At 48.6% G+C, this 10,355-nt stretch overlaps 1 protein-coding gene across 2 annotated transcripts; it reads right to left on the bottom strand.

Annotated features, from left to right (window-relative positions):
- Nucleotides 1-5,686: 5,686 nt before the first annotated feature.
- On the bottom strand, nucleotides 5,687-9,491 carry LOC147900336 (uncharacterized). Of its 2 annotated transcripts, none has more exons than XM_087376935.1 (4): nucleotides 8,859-9,491; nucleotides 7,222-8,351; nucleotides 6,202-7,077; nucleotides 5,687-6,093 (listed from the first exon to the last, which is right to left on the bottom strand). In XM_087376935.1, the coding sequence occupies exons 2-4, from the start codon at nucleotides 8,335-8,337 to the stop codon at nucleotides 6,052-6,054; spliced, it is 2,034 nt and encodes a 677-aa protein (XP_087233061.1). In that variant the 5' UTR covers nucleotides 8,338-8,351; nucleotides 8,859-9,491; the 3' UTR covers nucleotides 5,687-6,051. The 2 variants fall into 2 exon arrangements, with proteins under 2 accessions (XP_087233061.1, XP_087233063.1); XM_087376937.1 differs by having other exon boundaries at nucleotides 7,222-8,345.
- Between the last annotated feature and the right edge of the window lie 864 nt (nucleotides 9,492-10,355).

Below are 10,355 nucleotides of genomic sequence, written 5' to 3'. Positions count from 1 at the left end.
GCAGACTCGCTAAACTCGTTCACCACTACACATGCCCAAGAGAGGCCATCAATTAGCACAATAGACGATTGTCTGGAGGTAAGACATAGAGGCAACAGAGCGTTAACGAGCAGAGCAACTCAATCCATACGAGGTAAGTGACTCACCTTGGTGTCTCGTTGCCTCCTCCCTTCGCCGACTCCACTGATAGCATTAGCCAGTGACTGCCAATCCTTTGGCAGTGCAAACTGTATGGCGAATCCTTAAGCTTAGGTAGCTGCCAATCCTCTTGCTGAGGCAAACTGTGGCAAATCCTCTAACTGGTTGCTGGAAACTCAAGGGGTTAGGATATGGCGAATGGAGGGATATGTGCATTCGTCAGGATATGGTAGGCGTTCTATCAGTGCTTGCTACATTTTGTCAGTCGATAGTGCATGCGACATTTTGTTTGAATGGCAAAGGGAGGTTGCGCTATGGCTGGAGTCAGAACACCGATAGGGTCGGCATGGCACCGCATTCTCTGGCCAATCATTAATGGGCCCTTCTGCCAGTGCTGCATGGAGACGTGGTTGCTTCATGGGCATGATGGTGTGGTGCATGCATGTCGTAATGAACGTATTGGAGCTGCGCTACTACGGACGACAGAGACTACAAACAAAGGACCAAGAACAACACAAGGTTAGCAAGAAACCAACACCCAACAAGGCCTTGAGGACCAGTGTATTACATCCTTTGTATGCCTAAGGAAGGCCTGCTTATAGCGACCCGAATACATCAAGAAATCAAAACGAAAATGGACGTTGTAGGAGCGGATGAGCTGGCGTAGCTTGACGAGATGTCACGTGGCTGAGCTGAGAGAGGAGCTGATCTGGCAATTACATGCTTGGAATGCTAGATAGGTCAATGCTGTTGTGGAGAGTCTGTCGACGTGGAAGCAGCATCGTCATGTCTCCTCCCCTCTGAAAATTGAATCGTTCTGGCATGAAAAGGCTTGATCCTCTGAACACGGGCTGTTGTTTTGGTACGATAGTACACCGCTGAAGAGCATAAGTTGTTTTCCCAAGGGGCTTCAAAATCTGATAAGGCCCAATCCATTTTGCAAGAAATTTCCCACTTAGTCCCTTCTGCCGAGTTGGTCAGTCTGAACATCAAAATGAGCTCCATGTAAATATGAGTGCAATTTAGAAATTGCCCATAGTACTCCCAAACATTCAAGCTCAGCTGCAGCATATCTTGACTTAGGTCCTGTTAAACTTTTACTGAGGTAGACAATTGGTCGCGACTGTCCTTGAAAATCTTTTGCAGCAAGACTGCGCCTAACCCATCTTCTGATGCATTAGTTCGTAGAAGAAACGGCTGTTGAAGTTTTGGATGCCGTAGTAGAGCATCTTCTTTGAGAAGATTTCGGATTTGCTCAAAAGCGAGTTGACATTCGGGAGACCAAATGTCCTTGATATCTTTAAGCAATTGCGAAGAGGTGATGCAATAGTTGCTAATTTAGGTATGAACCTAGAGCTAGAACCCGTCATTCCTAAGAAGCGTTGGAGTTGCTAATGTAGGTATGAACCTAGAGCTAGAACCTGCCATTCCTAAGAAGCGTTGGAGTTGCTTCACGTTTTTAGGAGGCGGAAGACATTGCAAAGCTTTTACTTTATCTGGATCAGGTCTAATGCCCTCGCTGGAAATAACAAAACCTAAGTATTTCAACTTAGCTTGCGCCCACTTGCATTTGTTAGGGTTTAGCTTTAGATTAAACTGCTGAAATAACTCCATGTTTGTGCTCTTGCCAAGTTTTTGTAGGAATCAATACATCATCAAGTTATACCAGTACGTTGCCTTGGACAATTAGGTCATGCAGAATGAAATTCATGAGCCTTTGGAAAGTTCTCGGAGCATTTTTTAATCGAAACGGCATCACATTGAATTGGTATTAACCAAATGGTGTTTGGAAGGCGGTCTTTTCTCGGTCTTTTGATTTGACTGGTATCTGCCAATAGCCGAATTTGAGATCCAATGTTGTGAAAAATATGGAATGAGCAAGAGAATCCACAATGTCGTCTAGGCGAGGAAGAGGATATTTGTCTCTGACAGTTACATTATTCAATGGTCTGAAATCGATGCAGAATCGATATAAATCGTCATCTTTTCTGACAAGATGAGGTTCACATGTCCATGGGCTTTTAGAATGAGAGATGATTTTGTCACGCAACATGGTTGCTATGTGTTCCCGAAGCACTTGTACTTCTCTGCTTGATCGTCTTCTTTGAGCCGTTGAAATTGGTCTCGTCTTGGAATATCATGGGCAATCTGTACTGTTGTCGTGGTCGGTGTATTTCCTGCAAACGCATCTAGAAATTTGGCCAGGATTTGGTGTATTTCGGCTTGTCTTAAGATATCTTCTTAAATCATGGAAGAATGCAAATGTGAACTAACAACGCGAGAATATACCCAAGGGATTGGCGACACTCCATCTATATGCAAACATTATTTTTAAAATCAATCATTGCCTTATTTTGTGCTAACCAGTCACAACCTAATGAGCCGTGAGATTGGCTACATGGACGTTCAACTGTACCGATTCAGATAGGAGCGTGGCCAGCATCTTTGTGGAAACATGACGCGTAGGCGACTGCTGAGCTTCAAACTCCATTGTGGCATCACGACAGAGACTAGAGACAAAGGACCAAGAACCACACAAGCATAGCAAGAAACCGTCACCCAACAAGGCCTGGAGGACCAGTGTATTACATCCCTTTTATGCCTGAGGAAGGCCTACTTACAGGGAAGGGACGTTGTAGGAGCGGATGAGCTGCGCAGCTTGTAGAGATGCCACGTGGCTTAGCTGAGAGAGGAGCTGATCTGGCAATTACATGATCTTGGAATGCCAGATAAGTCAATGCTGTTGTGTAGAGTCTGTCGACGTGGAAGCAGCGTGGCATGCGTCTGCTCTGGTCGGCGTCTGGATAGAATTCTACCAGGGGCCACATGGAGCCGCGCCGCTGACTACTTGGGTCAAACGGCCACGTCAACACCACGTGTATATACGAAAACCTATATATCCCGAATCCCGATATCTATCTCTGTGTCCTCGTCCTTTATTTCCTCTCGCAATGATGATGATCAACATACTTAGTACATACAGAAGAAGGCAAAGATCCTCTCATGCGTCTCATGCAATCGTAATCCCTGTCGTTGCTCAGCTCCATGGAGAGATCCACACCCCCATACCTTGGCAGCTCTTCTGCACAGGCAATCAAGTCATCACTCTCCGATGGCTTCCCTCGACGATAGTAAAGCGATGGCAGAGGAATGTTTGGGTAGGTACTTCCATCCTTAAGTCGGCCATGATTTTACTCCGTCTTACATGGCTGATTTTATAGTCTCACAGGTCAGAGACCGAGTGCTATATAAAAGCAGTACTTCACAAATTCCTCCCAGTGGTGGGACAACCGAGAGAGCAAAGTAAGCGAGCGCAAATCTGTAGATTAGCTAGTCTGACGAGCTCTTGTGAAAGCTAACAGAAAATCCCAGGATCTCCAGCTTTCAGACATAAGATTACGAATGAGTCGCTAAGGATAGACCGGCTGGTACAACCCAGGTTAGGCTGAAGACCAAACCCACTGGTCAGGACCAAGGCTGCGAGCACTGTGGTAAGGCTGGAGTGAAGGTCAATACATTTAAAGCACTACATACGTGAGAAGGGCGCCTAGGAAACAATCAGCTTAGAGAAGGCAATAAACAAATGCCCCAACCGCCTTCTGTTTAGAACCTTACGTGCATTTTGAAGCAGTGCAGAACAAAGAAAAAATTAGCTTGTACCAAGCGGTTGTATCCCTACATATGCAGAAGTGGGCTAGCAAATCATAGATCACTTGGGAACTACCTCATCCCTATGTTTGTCAAAGTTGGAAGCATCTGCGATGCTTAACAGGTTTTAAACAAGGTGGTTGACCTGGGCTTCTTTCATCTAATCAACCTCTACGAACAAATGCAATAGGATTCTGTACGCCCTAACAAGTCTACCCTCATCGCTGTACTAAAGGCTTGTGCCAAGCTGAAAGATGCAGAAAGAGGCTACAAAATACATGCTGATATAGCAAGAAAGAGGTTGGAAAGATATCTTTTTGTTGGTAGCACCTGGTGGATATGTATGCCAAATGTGGCTTGCTCATAGAATCGCAGGAAGCATTTGACAAGCTGCGAATTTGAGATGAGATCTTGTAGACTAAATTAATCTCAGGATATGTTGAGGGGCTAGGTGAGGAAGTGTTGAACTGTCTCAAACAGATGAAACTGGACTGTCTCTCTGCAGAGCGGCTGTCACTTTTGTTTGCAGCTTGAAAGCTTGTCCGATATAGGAGCCCTAGATAAGGGCCGAGAAATACATGCTGAGATAGTGGCAAAAGGGGTAGGAAAGAAATCTTCTTGTTGGCATCACCTTGGTGGATAAGTATGCCAAATATGGCTTGGTTGAAGAAGCACAGAAGCATTGCCAAGATATGCCAAGTAGGGCCTTAGTGAAGAAGGGCTGAATTGTCTCGTACAGATGCAATAGGGTCTTTCTCCAAATGTTGTTAAATTTAATTGTAGCTTGAATGTGGCGATAGCCAGAAAGGGTTGGAAAGGGATCTTATTCTTGGCAACACCTTGGTGGATATATATGCCAAATGTGGCTCGCTTGCAGAAGGATGGAAAGCATTGGACAAGCTGCTAGTTAGAGACATAATCTCATGGAATGCACTACTCTCAGGATATGCCGGGCAGATGCTTGGTGAGTAAGCACTAAACTATCTCGACCAGATGCATTGGAGGGCCTCTCTCTAGATGCTGCCGCATTTGTTTGCAGCATGAAAGCTTGTGGCAGCATAGGAGTCATGCAGAAAGGGGCTTGAAATAGGTCATTTTGTTGGCAGCATCTTGGTGGATATGCACGCCAAAATGTGGCTCGTCTGTGTAAGCTGCTAGTTTGAGTTGAGGTGTCATAGAACAAACTGATCACAGGAAACGCCAGGCAGGGGCTTGGTGAGGAAGTGCCAAATTGTCTTGAACAAATGCAACTAGAGCAGCATCTCACACAAAACGTTGTCACGTTTGGTAGCAGCTTGAAAGCTTGTGGCAGCATTGGATCCATCCACAAAGTCCAAGAAATGCATACTGAGATAGCCAGAAAGGGGTTGGAAAGTGATCTAGTTGTTGACAACACTAAGGAGATATATGCCAAATGTGGCTTGCTTGCAGAAGCATTAGAGAAGCTACCACTTCGAGACCTGGTCTCATGGAATGCACTGATCGCAGCATATACCGAGGAAGAGCTTGGTAAGGAAGTCTTGAATTATCTCAAACAGAGGGTCTCTCTCCAGATACTGCCCAACTTGTTTGCATCTTGAAAGCTCGTGTCAGCATAGGAGGTATGAAAAAGGGCAGGGATGATGCATGCCAAGATAGCCAGAAAGGGGCTGGAAATGGATCTTTTCTTTTTCCAAAAGCCATTACCTATGAAACTGAACATTACAACGGCAGCTGTAGTTTCAACACACCTGCAAGCAATTTCCTCTTTTGAGTCATCCGTTGTAATGAAGTCTACGATTAGTGCACCTGCATGTCTTCCAATCGAGAATTTCAGGAACTTAAAATGAGAATGAGAGAGAGAGAGAGTGAAAATGATGCGGGTCCGTAAGAAAGTAAAGAGAGCCTGCGAGAGAGAGCGAAGTTCAAAAGTGTGCTCCCTTGAATCTGTATTCTTTCTCTTCACAGTACTTACAAAGGTTCGTGCAACGTATTGGTTCCTTTGTATTTAGTATATACAATTTTAATACGGTGAATCATGTCAGTTGCACTTCATATAACCGTTTCAGTAGCATAGCCACAGTTGACAGAGACCTCACGAATTGTTTTCTCGTCTGAAGGCCTCTTAGAAGAGTAATGGATCGGAGGCCACCCAACCCTCTGTTGTCGGGACGTGTATTGTTCATCTTGCTACACATAGCGGAACTAAGTCAAACTATCCCCTTTTCGAAGCTTAGCATTCGACATACAGGCCTCCCCACGTCCACTTCATCCCAAGTGGTCCGATTAAGTTGCACCGACCTTGATATGATTATTCGACTGGAGTTCCTGCCATGAAACCAAAGAACAAATTAAGACGAGAAATTAAGATACGCTGCTCAAAGCAACGGCACAGAAAATAAGCCACTTGATCTCGCACGCCCTTGTGGGCCTTACCTCAGAAAACCTCAGATGTCCAGGCTGGACGTGACTCCCCTTGACAATGGTTTCCCATTTAGCATTGGAAGATGGAGTAAACAGCTTCTTCACCTGCGGAATAGATGGCCTCCGCGAATTCGAAAGTGGAGAGAAGCTTCTGGTAGCAAGAGGAATAGCCCTCCATAGCCAAGATTCAGAGGGGGATTTGGGAAGTGGAGGAGCAAGGATGTCTGCAGGAGTGTTGGTCTCAGTCCATATTTTCGAAACAAAGAATCTGCTGGGAGAGTTGGGACGAGGACCGGAGACCATAAATGGCCGATTCTTCTTCTCTGGAGGAAGAATCTCTCCGTTTCCAGTATAGTCAGGCTGCTGCAAGGCAGAATCAGCGGGGTCGACTACCTTTGCACAATCGGGAATCTGACGAACTTCTGGTTCAGCATTCTGTGCCATATCTGTCTTCGCAATTCTTTGGTTGGGCCAATGTTCTCTGGAGAGAGAAGAACGAGCGGATGAGGAACCATATCCACTCTTGCAACCATCGGTCTCAGCCATTTTCCTCTCACCCACAGACTCTCGAGGCGTCTCGAAAGAACTTGCTGATACATCGGCTTGGCTACTCATGCCGTTGAAGTGACGGTCCCTGGGCAATCCTAAAAACGCTTTCCCTTCAGGGAAGGGCGACATAGTGGCGGCGTTCCTATAAGGAGTGACGCTTACGGAAGGACTGAATCTACTAGGCGCATCGTAGTAATTTGGTGTGCCAGCTTCCTGATCCAGTGAAAGAAGTTGATGAAGGGGGCTGCGTGTGTAAGCTACGGGCCTGAGGTGCTCCATCTTCTTGAGCGATAGTTTCTTTTCTTGTGCATTCGCCCTCACATGTAATGCCACGACGTCCTGCCGACAGAACAATGCAAATATCGTGTGAGCTTGAATACATCAAATGCACAATAACAACTACAATCTGTCGGTCTACTATGCAGAACTAATGAAGTGTACTGCTCGTTTGGAAGCCATCGAAAGAAGAAATTACAAGCATACCTGATCATCGTTATCGAGTGCATCTTGGATGAACATGTCAGCAAGAGTACTGGGAGGACGGGAAAGAGGAGAAGGAGCCTTCTTAACTTTGATCTGCTGCTGGATGGAACGCCGGGGCGTATGCGTGGAAGCACGATGTATATGCGAGAATCTGTTCCTGAATCGGAAACAGAACATGCCGCAAGCCTTCATAGAAGCAGATCTATGCGAAGAAACATCATAAGCAGAACCATCATCATCGTTGTCATCAGCATGATCAGCAGCAACCGACTCGTCGTCGTACGTGTAAGAATCGTCGGAAGCCACGAAACTTGACGTGGGTGGTAATTTTGCGAAGGTGGCCGCTGCTGAGGAGGAAGAAGTTAGCGGGCTATGCATGGGGCTGGGTCGGGGATTTATCCCCACGGCGCTGCTCCCCATGGCGCTCGTCGCCTGCTGCTGGAGGGGCGTAGGTGGGCGGCGCCGGCATGGGGGTTGGGGGGAGTCGCAAGCGATGGCGTGGGCAGCGGGGAGGAAGCGGTGCATGATGAAGTCGCGAGCGTTGCTGGAGGTAGCTACGGGAGTGTAATAAGGTGTGGAAGAGGCGACGCCAAGCGGCAAGCCGTCGAGGCTGAGGGGGAGGGTGGCGGAGGCGGCGTCGGTGACGGTGGTGAAGGCAGCGTCGGAGGAGGCATCCTCGGAGGAGGAGGGGGAGGAGGAGGCGGTGGGGTCGGGTTGGGGGGTGAGGGAGAAGCGGGCGCTGGAGGCGCGGGGGTCAGCGGCGGCGTTGGGCGGGGCGGCGATGGGCGGCGGCGTTGGGCGGGTGGAGAGGCTGGGATGGCGGAAGAGACTGGCGAGGCTGGGCTTGGGAGGGCGGGGGGAGGCGGCGGAGGCTGGCGGCGACGCCGGAGACGGCGGCGCTTCCTTCCGGCGGCCGGGCGTCAGCTCCCAGCGGAAGGGGACGGCGCCAGGGATGCGAAGGGACTCGCGGCTGAGCTCGGAGCTGAGCTTGTAGAAAGGCGACGGGGTGACGGCGGAGGCGCCGCCCGGGCGGGCGGACAAGAGCGGCGCGTTGTAATCCAGGCGTTGCTCGGGCTTTTCCGATGGCGGCGTACGGCGGCGCAGCTGAAGATCCATAGGTGCCCCTAACACTACAAAATCCCCTTACGTTACAAAATCCATATATTACAAAACCACCTAACTACAAAACCACAAAGGTAATACCAAAACCGCCGTCTTTCTACATAGCAACACTGCCCTTAGAAAACCACTCCAGGTGCCATTGCGCCCTCTCGTCTTTTCTCACTCGTGAACGATGAAAAAACTGCGCATAGCAGGCTATCCCAGCGCGAATGGCCTCGTCCTCTTGTCCTTTCTCAGGCAGGAACGGGCATCTCTCCCATGCATGCAGAAGCTCCGAAGCTCCATGCACGCAAAAAGACGCCTGGGGTGCGAGAAATGGTTGCGAATTGTGTGAATGGCGAGGCAAGTTTGCATGCAGGAAAGGAGAGCGAGGAAGGATGTAGGATGTAAACGTCTGTGATCAGTCGACGAGAGCAGGCAAAGAGGAGGAGAACGAGGAGGAGGAGGAGGAGCTGAGAGATGCGGAGGGGGTGCAAACACACTCTGAATCGTCACTTCACAGACCACAATCTTACCTCCTGAAGCCGGTCCTTTGAAAGCCAACACAGTTATCCAATCGATGATTCCTTCGTAGTCCCGACCTCCATTGCTGCTCCCCGTGCTTCTTCGCTCTTCCCTTTGGATGCGCGTATCGCAATTGCGACGGGATCCGTCTTCACATTCGCGAGATATTGTAGATTAGCTCGGAGTGTCGTCCAGTCCCATTCCCCAGTTTGTTTGTGCTCTCTCTCAGTACTGACTCGCCACAATCGTCGCTCCCACAGGTAGGACATACGTCCCAGTAACTTAAACCCATCAGGATCGCCATCCTGAACGATATACACCCATCAGCGGCTCAAAGATCTGCGCCTCACCTACTTCAAGCTCCTTCACTCCCCACACAAGACTTAACGATTAAGCCACCCAACAACCTGGCAAGCTCGCGAGTCACGGGCCGAGCGCACTGAGATGGTAGTGCTCTTGGCAATTGCTGCTTGCGCTACACTGTACAGGGGCAATCACGCAAGAAATGTACTATTGGACCAATTGCGCGTGACTGATGGTGAAGGAGGGCGGTGAAAGTCTAGGACCCACTGAATTCTGAGACAGTGCAAAAAGCTTTGGAGCTCGGCAACACAAGCATCCGCATCACACAGCTAGCCGCCAGATCTTCGTCCCATTCGCTTAATGTGCATCCGAATCCGATGCGAAGCCTCGTGGTGATCGTCTCCTGTTCCTCTCACGGCTCAGCAGAGTAGACGATAGAAGAACGCTACAAATGCCACGCCTCATCGGTTTGTCTTGATGCGCTATGCGACTACAGATCTATCAACCTTCCACACTCCTCAACGGTCTCTCTTTATGATCTATCCTGCAGACCAAACGTAGACGCCTACCCACATTCCAGCGAGACTGCTATCCGTTGATAAACTTCAATGCTGCGTCTACCCAGGCCACAAAATGTAGCCACATTTTACAGTGAAGATCTACCCAGGCTTTACAATCGGCCTTAGGTATTCTTGAGTGACAGACACATCAGCCATTCAGGCCGCACTGTGGGCTTTCGCTGTCTCCAATCTCGGTATAAGTAAAGAGGAGCAATTCAGTATCCTAAACCGCATCAACCACTAGTCAATAGCCCTTCCTCGGGCAGGGTATCGCGGCTTAAGTGTTTCTGCAACCTCTGTAGCTGTATTTGCTTTTGCCATGCGAAATCGCGGCTTCATGCGCTCTGAGTTCCTTGGGAAGCCTGCAGCATGGCATCGGTACAGAGCGGTTCTAGGCTGGAGAAATGAATATCTCGAGACTGGCAGTGCCAAATGAATTTGCTGGAAGCGGAAATCTGCTGGGTGCATTGATATGGCAAACCGTAATTGTTGAGTAACCTCTTTCATACCAATTATTTCCGTTTGGTACTCTCGCATGGGTTCCAGAATCCATTCTTTAGTCGAGGTGACCCGGGTGAGTAGCAGTCGTGTCTTGGATACATCCAGCCTGATCCAGGATTTACAATGCCAATCTGCGTAGATTGA

This window comes from Dipteris shenzhenensis, chromosome 7 (assembly GCF_047967505.1).
Source record: "Dipteris shenzhenensis isolate YYH24624 ecotype China chromosome 7, Dip_SZ_1.0, whole genome shotgun sequence".
NCBI classification, from domain to species: Eukaryota; Viridiplantae; Streptophyta; class Polypodiopsida; order Gleicheniales; family Dipteridaceae; genus Dipteris; species Dipteris shenzhenensis.
This window is presented reverse-complemented; position numbering and strand designations above follow the sequence as displayed.

Bases quoted from the DNA above. Each gene is read 5' to 3' on its own strand.
- LOC147900336 (XM_087376935.1), bottom strand. From the start codon at position 8,337: ATGGATCTTCAGCTGCGCCGCCGTACGCCGCCATCGGAAAAGCCCGAG. The intron at 7,078-7,221 runs GTATGCTTGTAA...TTCTGTCGGCAG, and splicing joins CACTCGATAACGATGATCAG to GACGTCGTGGCATTACATGT. The intron at 6,094-6,201 runs GTAAGGCCCACA...GTTTCATGGCAG, and splicing joins GACATCTGAGGTTTTCTGAG to GAACTCCAGTCGAATAATCA.